The sequence below is a fragment of the Lagenorhynchus albirostris genome, chromosome 2, assembly GCF_949774975.1.
Source record: "Lagenorhynchus albirostris chromosome 2, mLagAlb1.1, whole genome shotgun sequence".
NCBI classification, from domain to species: domain Eukaryota; kingdom Metazoa; phylum Chordata; class Mammalia; order Artiodactyla; family Delphinidae; genus Lagenorhynchus; species Lagenorhynchus albirostris.
The window spans coordinates 142629656-142657223 of record NC_083096.1 but is presented as its reverse complement, the minus strand read 5'-3'; the positions used below and the strand labels follow the sequence as shown (position 1 = coordinate 142657223).

General features: G+C 35.3%; 1 protein-coding gene across 1 annotated transcript in view; it reads right to left on the bottom strand.

Annotated features, from left to right (window-relative positions):
* TUT4 (terminal uridylyl transferase 4) overlaps positions 1-27568 on the bottom strand; it is a 143301-nt gene that overhangs the window by 25923 nt on the left and 89810 nt on the right. Inside the window, exons 10-20 of the mRNA XM_060140062.1 lie at positions 22167-22286; positions 21789-22001; positions 18087-18261; positions 15704-16404; positions 13348-13498; positions 10257-10343; positions 8262-8365; positions 5529-5586; positions 5340-5443; positions 4948-5037; positions 2577-2690 (exon numbers count right to left, since the gene is read on the bottom strand). Coding sequence (XP_059996045.1) covers positions 2577-2690; positions 4948-5037; positions 5340-5443; positions 5529-5586; positions 8262-8365; positions 10257-10343; positions 13348-13498; positions 15704-16404; positions 18087-18261; positions 21789-22001; positions 22167-22286 — 1917 coding nt within the window. The remainder of the gene's footprint in view (positions 1-2576; positions 2691-4947; positions 5038-5339; positions 5444-5528; positions 5587-8261; positions 8366-10256; positions 10344-13347; positions 13499-15703; positions 16405-18086; positions 18262-21788; positions 22002-22166; positions 22287-27568) is intronic.

Below are 27568 nucleotides of genomic sequence, written 5' to 3'. Positions count from 1 at the left end.
AGTTTGTACAAGGAGTGACCCTGTACATTTCCATATTTATTTTCTTATTTTATTATGGTATTTTATATATATAGTAAGCTATATATATATCTACTGCTATATTTAAATTGTAATTTTTTTAGTTGTGGTAAAACACACATAATGAAGTTTACCATCTTAAGTCATTTTTAAGAGTACAGCTCAGTGGCATTAAGTGCATTCACATTGTTGTGCTACCATCACCACCATCCATCCATGGAATTCTTCTCATCTTATACAAGTGAAACTCTGAACCTATTAAACAATAATTTCCCACTCCTCTCTCCCGCCAGCCCCTGGCAACCACCATTCTACTTTCTGTCTCTATGAATCTGACTACCCTAGGTACCTCCTATAAATGGAATCATATAGTATTTGTCCTTTTGTGACTCGTTTATTCCACTTAGCATAATGTCCTCAAGGTTCATCCATTCAGTTGCAATTTTTAAGCTGATATAAGCTAAGAAAACATAGTTCATAACATCAAGTGACACTAACACTCCCTAATCCTCTCTTAGTATTAATTTTTATGTGAAAATTTACTTTTACTTATGATGATTGCTGGAATACAGCAAAATTATTCTGCTTAGGAAAACTCCTTTTGACCTAAAGAACTCTGTATTGTTGATCATGAAAAACACTCTTAGCAGAGCCTTACTTATTACACCCAGTCACTTAAAGTTTAGGTTCAATTACAAATGGAGTCAAAGATCATCAGCTTCATTAAACATATCCTTACCCTTAAAAGTTGATCGATGCCAATGATCAATACTTAAATGATGCCAGAGCAATGGACAAGGGGTCCCATATGACAAGCAAAAAAGGCCAGAAGCAAAAATCCATATATCATCAGTTCATATGTATCACAAAGCCCCCCACAATCAGAGCTCATTATGATGGAAAACATCCCATGGACTGTCTCTCATTTCATCCATCACTGTCTGTTAAGCAGATAATGGAACAGTTCTTGAAGTTGGCTACAGCAATCCTACCTACATTTTTCCAATAATAATGTTAATAAAGCTGCTAATGATAATAATAATAATAAAATTAATAATAAGAGCAACCACCATTTATAAATTCCTACTTTAGCATCTACTACATTCAAAGGCATTTGATGTCTCTGTTCCTTATATCAACACGGAAATAATACTACTATTATTACATTTTTGCTGATGATAAAATTCAGACTAGTGGCAGTCAGGCAGCTTGTTGAAGGCCACATGTCAAAATTAGGATTCAGACCAGTTATCTCTGGCTCCAAAATCATGCTCTGACCGCTGTTTCCATTATATCATGCTGCCTCAATGGTTCCTCATCCATGGGTAACATAATGAGAGAACAGAGACAAACCACAATGAAAACAAAATTTGTGTTCCATTTGGGTTAATCACAGTATTCTATCAAAGTCACAGCAAATTATAGCAAATGGCTGCTATAATATTACTGGGCCAATTAAGCTTAAGATCCCCAAATTTAAAGTTAGACTAATACAGAGAATTATCTTGGCCTTGGCAGGCCTAATTAATTCATGCAAAGTTTTAAATATCCTATAGTGAACAACCTTGTTAAAAAACAAACATCACTCAACATAGATTCAAGCAACTTAAATTTTTCTGTTAGGAAAGGATGTTTAAATTTTTTATTTCTCTCCCACTATTTGTTTAAAAGAGGGAAAGGAATGCTGTTAAAACCACATGCATTCATTAGAACTTTTAAAAACTTACTAAGGCCATCTGACACGCACATATGGCTTGCTACTTTGTGATACTCTTCTTTGCCATGACTATCAAAGTTTACGTGAAATCAGAATATGTGATTTTCCAAACAATTCTGATGCTTCTCAGCTACCTCAAAATAACCACCTACCTAAGAAATTAGAACCTGATCCACCCCAATGCTTGCAAATCCACTTTGTGCCAAGAATGAGGAGGAACAGATGGATGATTAAGAACTCCTTTGTATCTATTTTAGAGAGTATAAATTGACTACAAAAAGAGACTCTATGAGTCACCAAATCCGAGTAAATATGAGTATAATCTGTTTCTTTTGATGTACATTCTTATGCTTAATGCAATTTACATGACCTTACAGAGATAAGGAAGAATTTCCTTGTGTTTCTTTCTCAACCAAAATTCACAAAGTTGACCAAAGTATATACAGGAATAAATCAAACTTCATTGCCAAGCAGGAGGAGGGAAAATACTCTGAAAAGAAGAAACTTATGTATTTGCATCTGAGAGACTATAATATATAAGTTCATGAATGGCTACAAATTTCATTATCATTGGCAGCACTCTAAGACTGTGAAATACAAAAATGTTACAAAAGATATTCAATAGTTCTATTCATCTAGTAGTCTTTTGGTAGTCTATATTTTCCCATAATAAGCTTTTCAAAAAGGTTCATTATTCGATTAAACCATTAATGAAAGAAGAAAACTTAGGATATCCATGATGGAAACATCTTTCATGATCTCATGAACTGAGTAAGATCTACTATATTTAGAGTGTATACACCTACATAGAAACGCCTTTATAGTTTTCTTAAACATTTACCTCTTGTAGAACTGGGATAACAGGTGGTTTTCTCTGCTGCAGAAAGTACAGCACCATAAGGATATAAGCATATGAAGATAAACTTCCCCTGGAAGCATCTCCAATGTCACATCGCTAAAAAAACATAATGATTGAAAATAAAACTTCAGAATCTTATTCCATGCAGAAGTATTGACTACCTTAAGACACCATTTTTTAAACCTATCAAACCGTCAAATACCCAAAAGTTCAATAACAAGCTGTTATAGAGGGTATGGGTAAACAGGTACTCATACATTAAAGAGTATACAGTAGCATAAATTTCATGAAGAATAATTTGGCAATATCAAAATTATAAAAGCACATCTCCCTTAATGTATCAATTCTATTCTAAGAATTTATCCTGCAAATATGCCAAGAAACATGTGAAATGACTATATAAAATTTCTATTGTAATACTATTTTAATAGCAAATATGAGAAAGAACTTAAAGCTCATCAGTAAAGTACAGGTTTAAAAAACTGATGACTATCCACACAATGGAATAGTATGTAGCCATTAAAAAGAAAAGGAAAGCTCTTAGTATACTAATAGGAAATAATCTCCAATATTTATTGCTCAGTTAAAAAAGCAAAGTACAAAACAGTGTTTTCAGCGTGTTTATACCTATAATAAAAAGAGGCAGGAAATTTGCTTGCACTGGAATAATATATCTCTGGAAGGATACAGAGGAACGTTTAACACTGTTTGCCTCTAAGAAGAGGCAACGGTTGGCTAGGAGACAGATGTGGAAGGAAGATTTTCTGCCATAAATCCCATTAGACCTTTTAATTTTTGAACCACATGAATACGTTGGCTATTCAAAAAAGATTTTTTTTAATTAAAAAAAAAACCCTGGGGGCTTCCCTGATGGCGCAGGGGTTGAGAGTCCACCTGCCAATGCAGGGTACAAGGGTTCACGTCCCGGTCTGGGAAGATCCCACATGCTGCGGAGTGGCTGGGCCCGTGAGCCATCGCCACTGAGCCTGTGCGTCCGGAGCCTGTGCTCTGCAACAGGATGGGCCACGGCAGTGAGAGGGCTGCGAACCGCAAAAAAAAAAAAAAAAAAAAAACCCTGAAAGAATCCTCAGAGACTTCCCTTGAGTAAAGCTTTAGCTGATATCATATAAAGGGAGAGGAATGATTTTTCTGACATGAACCACTTGATTTTTTGTTTACATCTTTATTGGACTATAATTGCTTTACAATGGTGTGTTAGTTTCTGCTTTATAACAAAGTGAATCAGTTATACATATATATATGTTCCCATATCTCCTCCCTCTTGGCGTCTCCCTCTCACCCTCCCTATCCCACCCATCTAGGTGGTCACAAAGCACCGAGCTGATCTCCCTGTGCTATGTGGATGCTTCCCACTAGCTATCTATTTTACATTTGGTAGGGTATATATGTCCATGCCACTCTCACTTTGTCACAGCTTACCCTTCCCCCTCCCCATATCCTCAAGTCCATTCTCTAGTAGGTCTGTGTCTTTATTCCCCTCTTACCCCTAGGTTCTTCATGACATTTTTTTTCCATAGATTCCATATATACGGAACCACTTGATTTCATAACCCAAACTCAATGAGTAAGGAACTGTCATGTTGGAGTTATTCTGTGAGGTGAATGTAAAAGACTAGCTGTATCAAATGATTTGTAGTATGTGGCTGGATGCGTTCCTTTTCTAAGATGACTCTGTCCATAAAGACATGTATAGGAATATCTAAACAAATATGTCTCCCTTTTGGAAGAGTCGGCTTTATGAAATGAAAATGTAACCAAGTCACTCCCCTACTAAAACCCTTCCACCAACACATTCACAAAATTAACTATTTACTGAGCACCTACCATAAAGCAGGCACTACACTGAAATAAAGATACAGAGGCCTCAACCCTCATGGAGTTTACTCACTTAGCAAAACAACCAAGAAAACAGAATTCAGTATTTTAAGTGTTATAATAGGGGAAACATTAGGTTTTATTGGTATTGCTTTGTTTTCTTGGCCAGAAAAATTTACCACTAAACCCAAACACCAGATTTCCTAACCCAGAGCCTTTTAACTAGGATGGTATGCCAACTCCCATGCCTAGGGTTGGAAATCATTACTGCATTGAGAAATTATACTATAAGAAATTTACTAGAGTGTTACCTATGAGAGGAGAGCAAACAGAAAAAAACTAAGATCACCCTACTCTGAAAGGTATAACTTTAAACCATTTAATATTGACAGTTTCTTCTTAAAAGCTCAGGTAAACAAAACTGAGAAAACATTTGTCACAAGTCTGACATCAGCATGTTTTACTTTAATATCATGAGTATTATAACAAAGCAGATCATTAGCTTTTTCATAAATACCTTAGCAAACACTTTCATAGTATATCCCAAGTACTGCACTCTAGGATCAATAGCTGCATATGTAGCTAGCATTCTTGTGTTATGCTGAGCCTGAAAAATAAATTACATATTTGAAAGCATTTCAAATTTATTAAAATTAAACTTACAGATCAGCTAAAAAGATAAACTCCACATAGAATATATATAAATGTTAAACTTAAAATACCTGTAAATGAGTCAAGCAAAAATTAACCTTCAATCTGAAGGAAATGTTAAGATGACTGATAAAATTTTTTTTTCCCTATACTAACCACATTCGTAAGTTTTAAACATAAAGGTACAGTCAGTGATCTGTAAACTTTTAAAATGACAACTGTAAACATACCTGGGTCTTTACAGACAGTGAAACTTACCAACGTATTATATAAACTGATATCGCCTTCTAAACCACTTCGTCTGTGTTCAAATTTTACTATAGGCACTTTGGCAGTAGTTATAGGCAAAATGTTTCTTAAACCTGATTTAAAAAAAAAAAAAACTTCACTAGGTTAAATAATTTTCATAAAACTAAAAAAAAATTTCTGTTGTTTTAAAGTTCATACCTGGATGTCTCTTAAGAATTTTCGCCAAATTTTCAATTATTTCCTTACAATTTAATTTCTAAAAAACAAAAGAAATAAATAATAAAGTCTGTCTGACTCAACTTGGTCTTGTGCAAATTCTATTTTAATCTAGACATTTAATATTAGCACTTAAAATCTCCAGCCAGAAGTCTATATAACCTTGCTAGTCAAAGAACATGGTCCATAGACCTGCAGTATCACCAACACCTGGAAACTCGATAGAAATGCAGAATCTCAGTCTCCACTCCAGTCTACTGAATCATAATCTGCATAGTAACAACATTCCCAGGTAATTCACATCCACATTAAAGTTTGAGAAGCACAAAAACAGGAGAATAATGTTTTCAAATACATGGATAAAAAACTAGAGATGGGTTTGGTGAAGGCAAAACAGTACAGTGATTAAGAACATAGGCTGTGAATTTAGACAAACCTGGATTCAAATCTTGAACTAAGTATTGACTAGCTGTGTGACTCTGATCAGATCCTTAACCCCTCTGAGCCTCATACTACTTATAAAATCAAGATAATCATCAACTCCTACTCTTTTATAAAGGAGCTGGATTACATGAGACACCTATGTAAAGCGTTCAGCAGCATACTTCATACAAAGTAGCACTTTAAGTCTGTCAGCTATTTACTATCATATGTTAATGAGGAAAAGAATAATCCTACTATTACAAGCACCTACTTCTTCAAAAAAACCCTCTTACCTCTGCAAATTTAAATGTGTTGGTTATTTAAAAACTAGACAGCAAAGCTGATATGGTAACAATAACCCTAATATAAGGAACAAGGAAGATAACGGCATAAATTAACTGGATTAAGTTCAATGCCCACATCTACTACTAAAACCACTTTTGCATATCCCCAACATGCTCTTTTTAGCTACAAGAGAGCAGTAGTCATTGCAGCTTAACCTGGGGATTTCAAGGGAATCTTTAGAATTAACACATAATACAAGAGGTTGTTTTTCTCTTTGTTATACAAAGATACAATTTATACTAAATTAAAAGTTTCCATTATGGCTCATCTGGAAGAAAATAATTTACTCATGTTCATTGTTTCAACTTTCCAGAGCGAATAGCACAGGTAATATATAGTATACAAACCCTTGGTGATGAAACACCTGATTATTAAATTTTACATAGAAGGGATCTAAAACCCTAACCTCCTTCCTGGGTAAAAACCACTTCCTATTCCCTCAATTCCTGCCCTTCAGAATGGAAAGGGGAAGCCTCTTTCCAAGGAGATGGCGTTGAGTAGAAGTGGGTTAAGGAGAACTAAAAAATTTATAACTTTTCATTTTCTTTATAGAACAAAAAGATATTAATTAACACCAGAAGCAATTTCTTAGGACCAGAAATAAGCATCTACCAGGTATCACTGCCATCTTTTCTTGGGTTCTAACAATTTAAAAAACACCTTTTGAAAAAACTATTTCAGAAATGCACAGGTACACTATTCTGCTGAATTATTTTATAATACAACAGAGGCTATACTGACACCACTAAAGATGCCAGAAGCTTGGCCTCACCCCAATCTTGCAAGCAGTCCCTGATTTTGAAACATAAATACCAACAGCTATGTTGTTAAAGAAACGAGCAACTACAGAGATACCCTCCTTTTCTAGTTGCTGCTAGGAAGGCCTGGGACACTTCTTCCCTGTCCATTCAGTCCCTTTCTTTACTAGAGCTCAGACAATCTCATTCCCACTGTTGAGGCCTGGTACACAAAAAAGGAAAACATAAGTACCCACTCTCACTGCTGAGACTGCTCTGGGGGAAGGTTTGCTCCTGGCATCTCATGGTGGAACTCAGAAAGCTTTCAATTTCAGAAAGTAGGGGTTAGGTTCTACAGTACTATTAGTACTATATTTCAACTACATTATGGGTTAAATAAATTACAGAGAAGCAGTGGGATACAATGGAAAGAGCATGAACTCTGGAGTCAGACAGACCTGGGTACGAATCCCGGCTCCAACATTTACTAGCTGTGTGAACTTGAGCAAGTCAGTTTATCTCTCAAAGCCTCAGTTTCCTCATCTGTAAAATGGGGGAAATTATCTACCTCGAAGGTGGTTGTAAGAGTGAAATGAGATAATGTATGTAAAAGTGTATACTGGGGGCTCAAATGTTAGTTCCCTTCCCCGCCCAAAATGAGTTTCTAAAAGCTAGCCTAGAACACATAATTTATAACAATGCTTCTATGGAAAAAAATGTATTTTGAGTACCCCCAAATTATAATCAACTTGTAGAACACAATCCATTTATAAATTAAATGTCCACCTTTATTTTCTATCTTTAGTGATACAGAGACATCACCTAATGGAAGAGATATGAAAAGACAGAGTAAGTGAGATCAATGTTTACTACCAAACTGAAGCAACAGTTTTTCATTGGCTCTAATGAAAAAATTTCCAACTCTATGGTACATTTTTCCACAAATTCATTAAAAAGCACTTGTAACTATCTGTGACATGGTTTTTACATTATAAAATCACTGAAACAGTACATTTACTTACTTAAATACTTGAATGTCTTCTAAAATGATAATACTAGTGCTTTTACATTTCAAACACTGCTATTGCTAATATATTTATACAAAGAATGACACCTTACACTTTTATCAATTCTACATACAAAATTAAAAACACACTCATCACTAGAAGAAAATAAACTTCCACATCACTTTCCAAACACTAACTCTTACCTCTGCATTTTCGTGGCCTTCAAGGGTCATACAAATATCCAGATCACTATCACGAAATCCAAATCCATTCTTAGAAGAGCCAAATAAGCACAATCTTGCCTTTTCTAAGCAAAGGAAAACAAAAGTCAAAAGTTTTATAATTATCAGGAAAGAGGAGTCTTCTATTAACTACTAATGGCCTACCACAGGATAATCTTATCCAATTCCATGGCTTAAATTATCTACCATTAGCAGATACACTGAGAAATTCCAAAACACTCACCTAAAGCCGAGGTCTTCTCCCCAAAATTTCACACCCATGTATCTAACTGCTTTTCCCATTTTTCCACAGACATCATAAATTCAACAAGTCAAAACTAAACTAGCAACTTCACCTCAAACCTACTATTATTCAGAAATATACATGTGGTTCTTAACACCTCTCAACTTTCACATCCAAACACTTACCAAGTTTTTTACCTTCTTCCAACTTAATGACCTCATAAACTCATCTACTTTTATTCATTCTCAACATCAATACCAATAGTTAAGATCAATATTTAGAGATTTATCTCTTGGAAATAAACTAGTTTCTTCAGGGCACAATTCAAGTAGTTTTACAAATATCATCTTAGTATATAGAATTAATTCTCCTCTAAAGTGAGGGATTAATCTATTTGATATAAATTATATATACAATTATTATATATATAGTTATATATATAAAATATTTATATATATATTATTAGGGTTATTCCTTCATGTTTATTAGTGTCACTCAATAAGCTGTGGCTTAACAAGATTGGATCATTCTCCCTATTAATTCTTGTAGCCTACATATTTAGATAACAAATTCTGTATTTTCAAACTTAATCCTCCTATTCAGTTCTGATGCCCTACTTGAAATCAATGACAACTGAGAGATATAAAAGAAGCTACATTCATCAGCAAATAAAAAGTGCATGGGTTTAATATAACAAGAACTTAGATTTGGTCAATACTTTATACACTAGCAAATATAATTAAAAATAGAATCCTGTAGCACAAAACAGATCATGTTTTAAAGGTATAACTTCATTCTGATTATAAATCAACTCTTCATCCTTTTCTAAAATATTTGGCCACAAAACTCTTGATTCTTTACCTCATGCCCAAAACCTGCCCCCTTCTGCTATTTTTTTGCCATCTCAATTAAATAGCACCACCCAACTAGTGAAGGAAAGATCCTGAAACCATCCTTGACTCCTTTCTTTTTGTCACATCTAACATGTAATGCATCAGCAAATCCTGTTGACTCTACATTCAAAATATATCCTCAATCTAATCACTTCTCACCTACTCTTCCAAATCACTATTATGTCTCATCTGAACTTATGCAACAGCTTCTTAAATGTTCTGCTTGCTTCTATTCTTATGGACCTGTACTCCATTCTCTCAGATCATGTCACTTATGTGTTAAAACCCTCCAGAAGCCTTCTCATTAGACATTCAAAATAAAATTCAAAGTCCTTCTACCAACACCTATAAGACTCTAATGATCTAAACTGTAGGTTAACTCTCTGATCTCACCTTTCTATTACAGTCTACCTCACACACTCCACTCAAGCCACACTAACTTTCAAGCATGTCAAATATAATTGCGTCATGGGGTATTGTACTTGCTGCTGCTTCTCTCTCGAATGTTCTCTCCTTGAATATTCATAATAATTTGCTCCTTTATATTATTAATGGCTCTGCTCAAATGTCACCTTATCACCTTATCACTATCGTTCTAACTTCTGTACGTTAACAGTGTTTATTATTTCCTGATATATTGTTTACTTGTCAGTTGACTATCTGTCACCCCTCTTAATATAAGCTTCATGAGAGCTGGTTTCACCTCTTTTGTTAGCACTGTATCCCCAGCACCTAGAATAGTACCTAACATATAACATGCAATAAACACTTTTTAAACAAATGAAACTCAGACCAGGTAACTATAATAACAAAAGCAATCAACTTTGACATACAACATACCATCATACTCTTTTTGAATAAACTTTTCCAAGCCAATTAAAATTTGCTCCCTGTTGTGTTGTTCAGAAAAAGGTGGTGACAATTCATCTAAGTTAAAAAAAAGAAAAGGAAAAAGAAAAGTAAGGAGAATGAAATCTGAAAATGTCTTCAATTTTCTACCCTAAAAACTTTACTTTTCTTCATTATTTGTTGACTCTCTGACATTAAAATCATAAATGTTACTGCGGAAGGAAGGAGCAGAGAAAGAACAGAAAAATAACTTTACAGATCTATGTACATTTCACATGATCATTTTCCCTGTGAAACAGCTACAAGATATACTTTCTTCTACAAATTATTTAATTTTTTTTTCAGACAATCCACTCTCTCCCATATACATGCTGGTTTTTCCCCTCCTGTTAAGACTATTCTCATACTGTTACACAAGGTACCCAACTCAATCAAATCTAACAGTTCCCTCAAATGCTTGGTCAAGATTCATACCTTCCCTATAAGCTTCTTTGTCCAATCATGGCCTTTAATGACCTCTCCTTAATTGTATTTCCTTAGTTCTTCAAACCACTTGCCAGTTTAGTTTATACTGTCCTTCCAGTTTTCTAGTTATTTCATTTATAGTCATCTTATTTTTCCAAATAAGACCATACACTCCTTAAGAATAGTCTTTTTTTTTCTATCTCTTTTTCCAAATAAGACCATACATTCCTTAAGAATAATCTTTTTTTTTTTCTATCTCCTCCTCCAGACTCATACCCAAGAGTTAATATGGTAAGGAATTAAATTAATATTCAGCTTTTGAAAAACAAATGCATCATCAGTGGTTGCAAGCTGAATAGCTGATATACAGGTGATGAGGTCAGGGAATCTCAGGATGGAATGCAGTCTATAACAAAAAATCCAGCTACATTATAAATGTATAAGAAAACTTCACTCAAGGGAGTGGGGGGGTGGGAAGGCACTAATCTAACTTTGAAAATAAGTGGAGTCTGTAAGACTAAGGGTTAAAGGAACTGCACATAAGCACTGTACTCTAATTGATAAAGTTGCTTCCCATCAGGGTATAGGATAACAGTTCTGATAATGCTATACATGTGTACTTAAATGGAACAATTAAATAAATGGGTGGCACATGGTGGGAGCCAGGTTTCTCACTGTTGGAGTTGGACATTTACAGATAATCAGAAAGAGGAGGCTAGAAAGAGCCATGTGGTAATGTATTAGACTTGGAGACATCAGTACAAAGTCATGCTTAGCTTAATAAAGGTAAGATGGTCACATGGAATTATTTATAGATACGTGTATATACATGGATTAGTATACACACACAAATTTTCTTGCTCGGAGAGGACCTAGAAACAACAATACCCAGTAACACAACAAGTACTCTAACACCCAGATCTTGGTTTCTAACACCATCCTCCAATAAAGGAACCAGGGCTCTTTGGCAAAATGTCTAATTCTAGGACTGAGACAGAAATTTACATGATGATCCTGGAGTATCTTGCAGGGCCAGAAAGTAAGAAAGTGCTAAAATACAAAAGAACAAACTAACAACAACAACAAAAAGAAACCAAAAAACTCCACACACTGATGGGAATATATCAAAAGGTGACAGGAACCTAATGAAAGCACTCCCAACAGCCAAATTTGGAACAATTTGGGCAACAAAAATAGTAGTATTGGATTATAACCCAAAGTATAATACATCTATGAGTCCATACTGAGATAAATATATGACTCAATAAATAAAAACAAATGTAGTGAATTATATCTTAATAAATCTGTTAAAGAAGAATGTACCATGGTCCAGCCATTCAACTCCTAGGTATTTACCCAAGAGAAATTAAAACATATGTCCATACTCAGACATACATGAATGTACACAGTATATTTATTTATAACAGCCAAAATTTAGAAACAAACAAAATATTTATCAACGAGTGGTAAACAAAATGTAGTATAGCCACACAACAGAACACAACTCCGCAATAAAAAGAAATGAACCACTGATACACATCACAGCATAGATGAATCTCAAAAATAATTATGCCAAGTTAAAGAAGCCAGATGCCCTCATCAAAAAAAAAAAAAAAAAAAGTACATTCCATGTGATTCTATTTACCTAGAACTCTAGAAAAATTCAAAGTAATCTATAGTGACCAAAAGCAGTTAAGTAGTTGCCTGGCAGGAGGTGAAGATAAGGAAGGGTAGAAGGGAGGGAATACAATGGAGAACTAATGTTATGACATCAGAAACTTTATCTTACCCCGACACAGTAAGTACTTAAAAAATGTTTGCTGAGTGAAGGTTTATTCCAGGTACACCATAAATGTTTATTGAAAAATGGTATGTAAGGCTTTACCCAAATCTTTATAACCTTATCTGCCTCTATTACCTTTCTTATACTCTACCAAATTTAAGGCAATTATTCTCTCAAACAAATACTACACCCTATGCTTTTATGCATAATCTCTTATATCTGAAAATGCAGTCCATCTCAAATGCCACATCATTAACTCCAATTCCTCTGACCCACTCCAGTTAAAATTAATTGTGCCTGACTGAACTGCATTTTGTTTACCACTGCTATAGAATGTAACACATTCTGCTTCCAATTATGGCAAGTTTCATACATGTCTTATACAACCATTTAGAGTAACACTGTGCAAGAAAATTGCAATGACGGTAATGTTCTCTATCCAGACTGCCCAATGCAGTAGCCACTAGCCACATGTAGCTACTCAATACCTGAGGTGTGACTAGTATAACTGAGTAATTTAATTTTTTATTTTATTTTAGCTAATTTAAATTTAAATAGACACATATATCTAGTGACCACCATATTAGACAGCACAAATCCAGAGTCCAAGCTCCTTAAAAGCAACACGATGGACTCTGCATTCCCCTTGGCATTTACCACTGTGCCTTGCACACAGTAGGCATTTAATAAATATATGTGGTTGGGTCTCTAAACTATTTAAAAACCTCTACCCAAACAAAATGTAAGCAAACTATTATCAAATAAGAAAATAAATATTCAAAATCTAAGAAATAATCTAGTCTTAGGAAGTAGTTCTAGTAATAAAAGACTTACCAAAACATCTTTTACATACTAAATCAAGTATTTCCCGAAATCGATTTGTCATTGGTGGTAGAGGCTTTAGATCAATTTTCCTGAAATCCTCTGGGCAATCATTTTTTGAATGGCCATCCTTTTTGCAGATGCTGCATACTATTGTTGGCGGCTATACAAAGGTTAAAAAAAGAATCTAATAATCAAATAAACTATTGAGGGACTTTATTATCACTTATAAAGCAGTACAAAAAGAAACTTTTATGCAAGTCAGTCTGATAACCTGCACTTTCAAGAGGTTAAAAAGAAAAGCATGTTAATGAAATTCAGTATTAAATGTAAAAAGAAAAACACATTTTGAGCCAACTACTAATTTTCTTCTCCACTAAAATGATATTACCAAGGATTAGATTTACCTTAAGATGTAAAATAAAGGAAATACCAGGAGATACAAAAGGTATAGGTTAATTCAAACAGTGTGATCAGCTCCCAAAATGAAATGCATACATCACATTTTAACCTATTAAGGTCTTTAACAAAGTAGATTATAAAGAAATTTCAAGTGGCACCTTTCATTTCACTTGAAACATTTTCTATCTTCAGAGTCAGTCATTTATAGAACCACTGCTTGACTAGTTGGTTCAATTTCATTACATTAGCATGGTACTCAAGAAACTAAAGGGCTGAACTCTAAAAGTGACTCAGCTTCATACAAGGAACAACTCTTATGCAATAGCCACAAACAACTTTCAAACCCTGCAACACCATTTCAAATGTATTCTAACAGACTACCAGACAGGTGGCCAAAACAGTAAAAATTCATCCCAACTACCTGAAAAACAAAACTCATACGGTTAAGGAAGAGCACTACTCTTTTCTTTATTGTAATACGCCTAGGAACTTAGCTTCTTCCTCCAGGGTTAGCCTGGACATTTACCTAGCCAAATATATACAGAAACCTCTCTTTGTGTGAATGCTGTGCTGTGGGCTAATTAACAGTACCATAGAAATTTTTATCAGCTTTTTAAAGCTTGTAAAAAATGACATATTTATCATAAAATTCTAGAAAAGTGTTACAGATAACTAGAGAGAGAAATAAAATTGGAGAAATAGTTACCTTAAGATAAGGTTCCAGGAAAAAAAAGTATTAAGAAATGTAAACTGCAGTTATATTACTAAGAGGCTTTTCTAAATATCTGCCATTTATTTCATCTTTTTTAGTAGTCCATATGCCCTAAATACTACAACCTAAACAAAATGGGACAGAGTATCCTTACAAAGGATGAAGAAACACAGCTTAGTAATTAGCTTAAAAATTCTAAAGCTTGTCAATAAACAATTATCGATAAATCAATAAAACTTGATGACTTTTCAGGGGTATTTTTTGTATTCTACTTGATTTACACAATATCTACATAATCATTTTTTAACCTAGGTGCTGATACTATTTCAATTATGTACACTACACTCGAAGCAAAGTACCTTAGCTAAAACTTTTATTAACAAATTATTTTCTGTTACAAAGTAGCTTATTTTCTGCTCGCTCAGGTTTTTATTTTCTATAATTTATCAAGTTAAAGTTCAGACTATCTCACTTTAAAAGTGGAAAAGTTAAGACTCCTATAACTCATAAGGGATATGCCAAAATCCAAAGAGAAGCTCAGTGGCAGACACAGGATCTGAATTCATTTTTTTTTTGCTTCCTGATCTTAGTTTTAACTCAACTATCTTTAGTTAAGTTTATATACCAACCTTTGACCCCCACCAAAAAAACTTTAAAACAGAATACTATTAAAGTTTACAGACACTGTATTCGCCTTTGTGGAAGTAAATATAATCATATGTAAAAGAAAATCAGCAAAATTTAAAATATATGCTGCCTTTACCAAACTCACTTTCATAAGATACCTGATGAATCCTTTCATATATGAGAAAGTTAAGCAAACCAACTAGTAATAGAGTGCTGAAACATTTCAGGTTTCATATACATTCTTAAAAGGCAACTACAGGGGCTTCCCTGGTGGCGCAGTGGTTGAGAGTCCGCCTGCAGATGCAGGGGACACAGGTTCGTGCCCCGGTCTGGGAAGATCCCACATGCCGCTGAGCCTGCACATCCAGAGCCTATGCTCCGCAATGCGAGAGGCCACAACAGTGAGAGGCCCACGTACCGCTAAAAAAAAAAAAAAAAAAAAAAAAAAAAAAGGCAACTACAGGCAAAAATACAAAAAGTAAAAGAAACATATATACCAGAATACCATTCCAAAACAATAGTCTACCATCATAGAAGCCATCTTTACATTCTGAATCTAAAAACTATAAATACAGAGTCATACAACAACCACAAAACCTTACAGATTGTTTACAAACTGTATCCTACCTTGCCAGAGGTTAAAATAAACTTATCAAACACAAAATATAATTCCTGGGTGGGGTGGTTATCATCATCATTAAGGTCAGAAGTATCTTCTGTAGCTTTGCAGTTGCAAGAGGTAGCAGATGTGTCAGTGCATACAATGTGATGTGAACTTTCTGTTTCTAAATTTGACCTGCAGTCTGTACCAGCAGATTCATCTGGTTCAGGGGATTTACAATCAATGCAATTACACTGGGTGAGCTCCTTTTTAAAACAAGTTTCTGAAAGTACTAAAACATCTTGTTTCTTAATTGATTTTGGCTCTAATTCACTGCTTTCACTGGTGGAAAGAGATGAAGATTCCTGTCCATGTTCAGCCAAATCTAGTTCATTTATCAACAAATTATCATCTTCAGTAATACATCTCTGTGATGTACATTCCGTTTCTTCATATTTATCAGGCTGACCTCTTTCTGCACTTATTTTTTCTGTGCTTTCCCCAAGTAGAATGCAACAACTGGATGCCATATTTTCAGACTTCACTGGTTTCTTATTGCTTATTTTTCCCTTCTCTTTTTTCATGGAATCCACTGTAGATTTATTTCCACCCTTCCTCTGAGGACAGGCAAAATACCGATAAGCTGCCCTGAATCTCTCCACAACATATTCATAAACAAGCTGGCTGTTTAAGCTCCGTGCAACATTCCTCTTGATTGAAAATGGATCTAGTTAAAAAAAAAAAAAAAGTCAGTAGCTAAGTATCTATTAACAAACTACATTTCCAAGCTTATACAAACAGCTACATTGTCAGCAGAGTGCATTTTCCCAAAATTTTTCTAAGGTAAGCTCCCAATGAGAGTTCCTGCAAACTGAGTAGTGGAAATAAAATAGCAACATCTTGCCTTTGTTTCTGTCATAAAATTAAAAACTAAAAGAAAAAGAGAGAAAAGAATAAAATAAGGTAATTAATGAGAGGATGGCTGAGGAGGCCAACTCAGTAATTACAAAATTTCAATGATGAAATTGCGAGAAAAAGCTATGCCAATATGCTTCCCTATATTGTCTTTGAATGAAATTTTTCAAGCTCCAAGACGTAATAATAATTTTCATCTCTTGTCACAATATTCTTCAGTTATATATACTCCTTGCAATTTAAACAAATAAAATATAGCCTAAAACTCTCAGGCTTCAAGTTATACTGATTTTAAGATTTAACTTCAGTAATATCAGAAAATTAATGAGAGAAAGAAGGAGAAATAATAGAAAAAGTAGAAAAAAACCTAAGAAAGTAAAACTTAAACCAAAATTTAAACTCTGATACAGTCTAAAATGGCTATGCTGAAAAGGCTTGCGTCAACTGAATCCTCATTATTAAGAGCATAGAACAGAGTTCTGAACATGTTTCCGGGTTTTTGGATTTTATAAGCCTTAAATACAAATAGACCCCAGGAAAAAAGAACGGTGCCACCCAAAAGACGATACACATTTTCTCCACTACTGAAGATCATTAAGTGAAAGGATTAACAGGCCAGGCTTCAGATTGTTAAGACTGGGGCATCTGTTACTTTTTACTGTTATCTAAATCCATAGGCTTTTAAAAGCTTTACTTAGCCTCTTTCCCTTTTCTAGAAGAAAAAGAAAAAAAAAAAAAAGAAAAAAAGGCAGAGAGAAATTATGATGGCTGCAGGCTTCAGAGCTCATTTATTTACCATATGTAAGCGAGTACAAGATGTGAGTACGTGTTTGAGTGTATGAGAATATTTGTAAGTCCAACTCACAGTAGAGAAGCCCTGCAGAGGATGGAGGGAAGAGAAGAATGTGTAGCCTAAACAGACTAAAATGATAGACAGAAATTCCATTTCCTATCTATAAAAAGTGAGCAAAATGTTGTGGAATTTAAATTTTTTATTAAGAATTTAGAAGCAATACTATTTATTTCTGTATCTCTAAAGATCTTAATATTCTTGGGATTTGATGTGAAACCTTATTTGTCAGCATCAATTGTTCTTTTTTCCTTTAGCTTAGCCATATTTAATAAATGAGGTACTTCACAAGACTATGAAAAACTGGATTTTAAGATTATACTTTAACATAATTTTATGACACAAATATATTTAAAAATATCTTACAGTATTCATATAACTATTCTATTTTTCTGTATTTTTGAAATTTTCCACAATTAAAAAATAAAGGCATGTATACAAGCTAATTACCCTAGCCATTATAATATTTACAGATTGGAAACTTTTAAGTAAGCATTAAAAGAATTTATCCACAATATATAGTGACAACCTAGTGGCATATAGTGCTACAAAGCCAAGGGATAAAATTTATAACACTACATTAGAAACAGATGATTAGTGGCACACACAAAATTCTCCAAATGAAATATAACATATCATCTCACCTTCAATGGCTATTCGCCTTTTAGGCCAGTTTTTGTTTTCTCTTGTTAAAATATCTTGTATCCGTACACATATGACGTATTCCTCCAAAGCAAAATCCAGTGTGTAAAATTTTAGCAGCTCTAACCATAACTGTCCCAGGGACACCTGATTTGGTGTTCCCAATGTTAAAGGAGACTGGAAAAGAAAAAATACTTTTCATTTAAGCTTCACAAAACTTTAGAATTGTTTAACTTTCAATTTAAAAAGACCTTAGAGATCACCTTTTCAAAAACTGAGGCATAAAAGAATAGGTTGCCAAAAAGCAATCTGTGGCACAGCTGGCAACAGAGTGTCCCAGATTACTGACTCCTAGAATTTTGTGTTCTTTCCACTAAACCAGTGATGCTCAACCTTGGCTGCACATTAGAATCACACTGAGAGCACTAAAATTCACCAACACCTGAGCTTGACACCACTCCCATCTCCCATACCTTTCCCAAGACTGTGATTTAATGGACTGAGATTTTTAAAGCTTCCTAAGTGATTGTCCCGTGCTGTGCAGCCAAGGTTGCTAACCACTGTATAACAACTACTAGAGCTCCTCCATTGCAGCAATTACTTTTAAAATCTATATAAATGCCCAGGGCTTTCAAAAGCTAATTCCTTCATTCAACAAACATTTTAGAACCCACTGTGTCCCTGGCATTGTTCTGGGGATAAAAAATAATGGGAGCTCCCACTTAAACCATGTATCACTCACTCTTCTAAGTGGCACATATACAACTAATATATACAACTATTAATTCTAACAGCTATGAAGTAGATACTATAGGGCAAGGATTTGACTCAGGATCACCTGGCTACTGGGTCTGTGATGCTAATCATTATAGCATACTGTGACTCAAACAAGGTGAGGTCCATTTCACAGACTATTAGGAGAGGAAGAGACCATTTAACAATTACAATGAAGGCTACATACTAAAATGGGTCTCTGAATCGGGGGCGGGGGGGGGGGCGGGGGTCTTAACAGAAAAGTTAATACCTGAATTCTAAATTCTAAAGCTAGATGAATGCCAGCTAAAAGTGACCACTAAGGCATATAAAGGCATAAAAATCATTCACTCATTCCATTCTACAACTATTCACTGAGTGCCTACTATGTGCCAGGCACTTGGGATATATCCGTGAAAAAAAAAACAAAGATCCAGGGCTTCCCTGGTGGCGCAGTGGTTGAGAGTCCGCCTGCCGATGCACGGCACACGGGTTTGTGCCCCGGTCCAGGAGGATCCCACATGCCGCGGGGCGGCTGGGCCCGTGAGCTATGGCCGCTGAGCCTGCGCGTCTGGAGCCTGTGCTCTGCAACGGGAGAGGCCACAACAGTGAGAGGCCCACGTACCGCAAAAAAAAAAACCCCAAAAAACAAAGATCCTTGCCTTAGTGGTTCTTACATTCTAGGGGAAGAAGACAATAAGCAACGAACTTAATAAGTAAATTACACAGTAAGTTAGAAGAAGAAAAGTGCTGTGGAAATAAGAAAAAGTTGAGTAGGTTTAGTAAAGGGGATGGGATATGGGAGCAGATTTCAGTGTTAAATATAGTCAGGATAGGACTTGTTGAGAAGGTATGATCTGAAGAAGAGGAAAAAGGGTTCTAAGAACAGGAAACAGAGCAAACACACTAAAGTAGGAGTGTAAACAGCTTTAAAAAGAAGACTAGTGTGGCAGAGAGAGGAGAAGAAAAGAGGGAAACAAAGAGCTAACCAGTAAGAACTCTGGCTTTTATTCTAAATTAAATGAGGAGCCACTGAAGTATTTCAAGTGTGGGGAGGGAGAAGGGCATGATCTGACTTAAGTTCTAGAAGAGCCATTCTGATTGTTGTGTTCAGACTATAAAGGGGACAAGGGTAAATGCAGGGAAACTTATTATGAGTCTGTGGTAGTAGTCCAGGACAGAGATGATATGGCTAGGGCCAGGATGGTAACAGGGTAAGTGGTCAAATTGTGGATATATTTTGAAGTAGAGATGACAGAATTTCCTGACAGACTTGGTATGGGGTATGAAAGAGAGAAGTAAAGGATGACTCCAAGGTTTTTGACTGAGCAACTGAAAGGATGAAGTGCCATCAACTGAGATGGGAAAACTGCATGTGGAGCAAAGGGATGACCCAGAGTTCAGTTTTAGACACATTAAGATTAAGACATCTATTAGACATCTTAGTAGAAACATTAAATAGCAGGTTGGAAATACAATTATAGAGTTTAGGAGAGAGGTTTGGCCTAACATTTAAACTTGGGAGTCATCATCATATAGATGGTACTTAAAATCCATGAGATTGGATGAGATCACCAAGGGAGTGTAGATACAGAAAAAAGGCAGGGATCAAGGACTGAACCTTAGAATACTCCAACATTAAAGAGATTGGAGAGGAAAGGAAGAACCAACAAACAGGCTGAGAAGGAATAATCAGGCATGGGTGTGGTATCCTGAAAGTCAAGTTAAGAAATTTTTTAGAGAAGGAAATAATCAACTGCAAATGTTGCTGATAAGTCAAAAAAGATAAAAATTGTGAAATAACTATTGGATTTAGCCATGTGGAGGATACTGACACTGGTAAAACAAGTTTTGGCAGATTGATGGGGGTCAAAGCCTGAGTAGAGTGAGTTAAAAGGAAACAGAGAAATTGGAAATAGTGTATATAAACAATTCTTTCAAGAAGTTTTCCTGCAAAAGGGAGCAAGGAAATAGCTGGGAGGGGAAATGGTGTCAAGATTTTTCTTTAAAGTGGGAGATGTAAAAGCATGTATGATTCAGTAAAGAATGAAAAATTGGTAACCTAGGATGGAAAGAGAAGAACTGCTAGAGCAATATTCCGGAATAGACAAGAAGGGATGAGACTAAACACACAAGTTAAGATAATGACTTTAGATAGCAACACAGGAACTTTTCATAAAGGTTATGAAAGCTGGCAGCAAGGCAGAGTATGTGAGCGCAGATAGTGGGAGATGGTGGTGGGAGTGGAAAGTTCTCTTTTGATTGCTTCAGTTTTCTCAGAGAAGTAATAATAAGCAAGATCATTAGCTGAGAGTATTGATGGTTTGAGAAAAGGGTAGAAGGTAGTCTAGGAAAGTGGAAGAACTGAACATGTGCTCGGGAACTACATATACTTCAGTATAGCTAGAGCAATGATTTCTGTAATGTTCACATTTTTGTAGTAATGTCTGTCTACTTCAGAAGACTACATGCTTCTGGAGGACATAATCCATGAATATACATCTTGGGTTCTCTAGCACTCAAGGTAATGCCTGGCACATAGCTGGTCCTTAATAAATGAAGTTTGAGTGATTAAATAAGCCAGCCACCCTCTATAGGAGCACAAGGCCTTTATTTCTTCACCAGTCTGGCAACATAATCCCCATATGCTAAAGCTTTGGTCACAGCCCAACTCCTGAAGGAAATGTTTCTTATCTAAATGAAAAAGATAAAAGAATTACCTTGATATGATTCAAACAATACAAGCCTTTCAAAATGAGGTATATATTTATTAGGGAATCTTGGTACTGAAAAACTAAACCAGATCAACCCCTCACTTTACAGATGAGGAAAATGAGGCCAAGAGGCTTACTCAAGGTCAGTCAGTCAATCTACTATTAAAATAGCTTCAATTGAAGGCATCACAAATTCTACAGATAGAAAAGCCAAAAACAAAAACAAAAAAAGCTTACTTTGCCATGTTTTTCCTTCATGGCATTACTTTGGTTGTCTGTTTCTGTCTTCTTGGTATCATCTTTTGGTTGGTCTGCCTTAGCTTTGTTTTCCTCAGCAATTGAGTTTTTCTCAGTTGCACTACTTGAATTATATTCCCACTTCACAAACTTCTCTTCTACTATGCCCTTCAGCTGAAAGTCATCCATCCTTTTTGGGTCAAAGCCTTCAATCTATATAAAAAGGCATTCCAAATTGGTAGTGGAAAGTTATTAAAAGAAAAAAAATGATGGACAAACAGACAAACCAGAATTCCAGCTTTAAATGTGTGAACAGAGCACTCTGCAAGAATGAACTACGTATATACATGTACATACATGTTACAAACTGATGCTTACCCAACTTCCAAGTAAGCAAGGAAGAAGAGGGGGTTTTCTTTGTTGTAGAAAAAACATCACCATTAAAGCAAAACAGTAAGAAGGGATTCCGCCATCAGTTTGGGAGTCAATATAGCACAACTGCAAAATGAAGGGGAAAAAAAGTACCACCATTTAACTTTCTTTCTGTTCTCCTAAAAAATAAAAGTAGCTTTTGTCTTCCTACCATAATCATTGTTAAAAGTTCAAATAATGACAAATATAAGGAATGACCTGAAATCATACCACCCTGAAATAACTATTTATATATTGGTAACCATCTTTCCATTCATTTCCTTACTGCATATGAAGATACATACATATTTTAGTTAAATGGAATCATATCACACATAGTGCTTTTACTGTGAACATCTTTTTAAAATCTTATTTTCTTATCTTGCCTCTACTTCTGCCTCAATGTTAACGATCTTCTATGTACTCTTCCATGCCTTTTTCTATACTCAAATAACCATATACAAATATACATTCCTATTTTCTATATAAATACAGGGAGGATTTTATAGTTTTTGTCATGTTTTACCAAAATAGACATCTCTCTGTATATTACTCTTCTCCCTTAACAATGCACCAAGAAAGTCCCTCTTAGTCAATTAGTATATATCTAACACATCTTTTAAAATGGTTAAATTATAGCCTATGATCTGGATGGTTATTCAATAGTTCCCTCACCCAAGGACTTTCACATTTTGTTCCCAGTTTTGCCACTTTAAACAGTCCTGTAATATTTATCCTTATACATTTTCCTAAATACTGGTGCTCATTTCTATGAGCTATATTCCCAGGAATGTGTTTGCTAGATTTTAAAATGTGATATATTTAAATTCTAATAAATATTATAAGATTGTTTTCCAAAATCAGTACAGAAATTTCTCTTTTCATCAGTAACAAGAAGGTATACACATGCTTCCCAATACTAGGTGTTACAACCTTTTCTTCTTTAAATATTTATTTTATTTACTTATTTATTTGGTTGTGCTGGGTCTTCGTTGCGGCTCACCTGCTCCTTAGTTGTGGCTCGCCTGCTCCTTAGTTGCAGCACATGTATTCCTTAGTTGCGGCCAGAGGGCTCCTTAGTTGTGGCATGTATGTGGAATCTAGTTTCCTGACCAGGGATCAAACACAGGCACCCTGCAGTGGGAGCGTGGAGTCTTAACCACTGCGCCGCCAGGGAAGTCCCTATTTTTTTTATTTTTTCTTTTTAATTAAGTAAAGTTGATTTACAAAGTTGTGTTAGTTTCAGGTGTACAGGTGTTACCACTTTAAAAAAATTGTCAACAAGATGGGTGAGATATAATACCTAATAGTTACTTCAATTTGCATTTCCTTGATGCTAAGAGGTTATACAAATTTTCATGTATTTACTAACCATTTGGATTTGCTCTTTTCTGAACTATTAAATCTTTTGCCAGTTTTTCTATTTTCATCAATACATATCGATTTGTACGTGTTCTTTTTTATGTTATAAATAATAACTCTTTATATCTGACATACACATTTGAAAAATGTTATTTTTTCCTAATCTGCTTTGGCATCATTTATAGTACTTTTTATCATATAAAATGTATTGTTTATATAAATAGTTAAATATGCTTAATATCTTCTACGTTTCCTACCATGATAAAGATGTTTCTCCAATCCACAGGTTACATATACATACGCTTAAATTTTCTTCTAAAATTGTGTATTTTCATTTGAGTGCAATTTATTTTTGCATTTAGTGTGCTAAGGGTCCAACATTATTTTCTTCAAGAAAGGTACAGTTCTGACAGAACCATTTATTAAATAAACCATTGTTTTCTCACTGAAATCTTTTATTCTTTTCATAGATTAAAATCTCATTTACCCTAGGACCTACTTATGGGCTTTCTATTCTGTTCCACAGATCTACTTGTCTATTCCTATGCAATGGTATACACTTGACTAAAGCAGTTTTATAGTGGTAAAGTACCTCCTCCTTCACTAGTTTTCTTTTTCTGAATTATTTTGGCTTCTCTCAAACATTTATTCTTCCATACTAACTTTAAGATTACGTTATAATTTTTTTCCCCAAATTCTTGGTAATTCTAATTCAAATTATTGTACATTTGAAAATTAATTTAAGGGGACTTTACATTTTAGGGATACCATCTCCCTATCCAATAACTTGGTGTATTTGCATTTTCCAAAAATTTAGGAGTGGTCATCAATTACTCTTTCCCTCACCTCTTGCATCCATTACCTCTGCAAGTCCTACTTCCAAAACTTATCCCAAATCTGTCTACTTAGCTTCATATCCATTCTAACCTAGCACAGATCATTATCCTCTCTAGCTGATCTACCACAACAGCCTGTTCACTGGGTTCCCTATTTCTACTCTTTACCCCCAGAAGACCTTTTCCAAGCATAAATCACGTCAAGTCATATACTGCTTTTAAAACTTATCCAATGAAATTAAAATACAAGTTCCTTACCACTGGAAGTGCCTGTCTAACCTCATCCTCTACAACGTTCACTCTCACTCGCTTCATTCCAGTCACTCTTGCCTTTTTCTGCTCCTTAAGAGCTCATTCTCACCTTACAGGCTTTTTACTAGCTATCCCTTGGATTCTATTCCCTGAGACGATCAAGTGGCTGGTAACGCTGGTCAGAGTTTATATATCACATCCTCAAAGAGACTTCCCTGACCATCCAGTGAAATGTCACTCTCTTATCACATCACCTCATTTTAATGGCACTAAATTCTACCAGATATTGTGTTATTTATATATTTTTTTACTGTCTGATTCTTCCAAAAGTATGTAAGCTTCATGATAGCAGGACTCAGTACATCTTGTTAGATGTTTCCAACACCTAAGAACAGTATTTAGAACACAGGAAGCATTAACAAATGTTTGCTCAATAAATAAATTTGTTCAGATTTTGTTTTCACCATTCAATAACACAATTTTCTTCCTGTACCCTTATTAAATTTATGTTAGTATTTTATAATTTGTGTCACTGTCATGAAGATAATATTTTTCCCTGCTTCTATTCTATAAGATTATTTTTATGACAGAGAAAAGCTACTGATTTTTGTATGTTTATACTGTATTTAGTCATCACAAATTCTAGCAGTTTTTAACTAGGGTTTTATAGGTATACAATCATATCATTAGCAAAGAGAACATCTTATTGTTTTTCTAATTTTTTTTTTAATTTCTAATTTCTAATGTTTTTTCTAATTTTCTAATTTACATTCATTACTTCGTTTTCCTTCCTTGCTGCATTTTTTAAATCTCCAAAACAATGTATAACATAATTGATGAACATCTCTGTAATATTCCTTATTTTAACACATACGGCTTGAGTAATTCACTTTTTTTTTTTTTTTTTGCGGTACGCAGGCCTCTCACTGTCATGGCCTCTCCCGTTGCGGAGCACAGGTTCCGGAAGCGCAGGCTTAGCGGCCATGGCTCACGGGCCCAGCCGCTCCACGGCATGTGGGATCTTCCCAGACCAGGGCACGAACTCGCGCCCCCTGCATCAGCAGGCGGACTCTCAACCACTGCGCCACCAGGGAATCCCACTTGCGTGTGTGTATATATATATATATATATATATATATGTTGTGTTTTTTATTTAATTTTACTTTTGGCTGCATTGGGTCTTCGTTGCTGCACATGGGCTTTCTCTAGTTGCAGCAAGCAGGGGCTACTCTTCGTTGCGGTGCGCAGGCTTCTCATTGCAGTGACTTCTCTTGTTGAGGAGCACGGGCTCCAGGCGCACAGGCTTCAGTAGCTGTGGTGCGTGGGCTTAGTTGCTCCACAGCATGTGGGATCTTCCCAGACCAGGGATCGAACCCGTGTCCCCTGCATTAGCAGGCGGATTCTTAACCACTGTACCACGAGGGAAGTCCCCACTTTCTTATATTTTATTTAGACTTTTGCATTTATTTGAGTAAGATCAGCCTGTAATTGGACTGTTATTATTTTCCTTACATAATAAAGACGTAGCATAATCACTAAAGCCTTAGTAAATTTAAGAATATAATTTGAAATAAAAAAGGATTAAAAAACACTGATAAAAAGAGCTTAGGACTTCCCTGGTGGCGCAGTGGTTAAGAATCCGCCTGCCAATGCAGGGGACAGGGGTTCGATCCCTGGTCTGGGAAGATCCCACATGCCATGGAGCAACTAAGCCCACGCGCCACAACTACTGAAGCCTGCGCACCTAGAGCCTGCGCTCCGCAGCAAGACAAGCCACCACAGTGAGAAGCCCATGCACCGCAACGAAAATAGTAGCCCCCACTCGCCACAACTAGAGAAAGCCCACACGCAGCAACGAAGACCCAAAACGGCCAAAAATAAATAAATACATTTATTTAAATAAATAAATAAATTTGAAAGAGAGCTCAAAATATTCCACTAGAATAAATTCTCATTTATCCAGGGTATTAGGACAAAGGGTATGCTGCCTAATGAATAAGTCAAGTTAACCAGAAACTTCTTTGCAACTAAAAGGAGCTGCTCATGTAAGCTGTTAACACTATCAGACATCTCACAGAGGAAAAACACTGAGGTAGTTTAACAGAGAGCTCTTATAACAGAGATCTCATAGCCAAGACATGGAAATAACCTAAACGTCTATAGACAGATAAATGGATAAAGGAAATGTGCTATATACACACAATGAAACATTATTTAGCCTTAAAAAAGAAGGAAATTCTGCCATTTGCGACAATACAGATAGACCTAGAGGACATTATTTATGCTAAGTGAAATAAGACAGGCACAGAAAGACAAATGTTGTATCTCACTTATATGTGGAATCTAAAATAGTCAAACTAATTAGAAGCGAAGAGATTGGTGGCTACCGGAGGCTGGGGTAGAGGGAAATGGGAAGATTGTTGGTCAAGGGGTATAAAATTTCAGTTACACAAGATGAATAAGTTATGGTGATCTAATGTACAGCGTGGTGACTATAGTTAACCATACTGTACCATATACTTGAAATTTGTTAAGTTAGATCTCAAGTGTTTTCTCACTACACACACAAAAACCGTAACTAAAATGGTAACTGTGTGAGGTAACAGATATGTTAATTAGCTTGACTGGTGATTATTTCACAATGTATACATATATCAAATCACCAAGTTGTATACCTTAAATATATACAATAAAAAATACAAATAAAGTAAAACCCCCAGGAATCTCTTTTAGATGTCAGATATTGCTAAAATTAATTCTTATGTTAACTACAAAAAGTGGCTCTGAGTCAGGAAACGTGACTATATTGGACTGATAAGGCTAAGAGTTTTGCTGCCCAGAGTATTAATAGGCTTTCCCAGAAAACAATTTCTTATTAGTAGAATGCTAAGAATATAGCTACTTAAGAATGGAGACAGC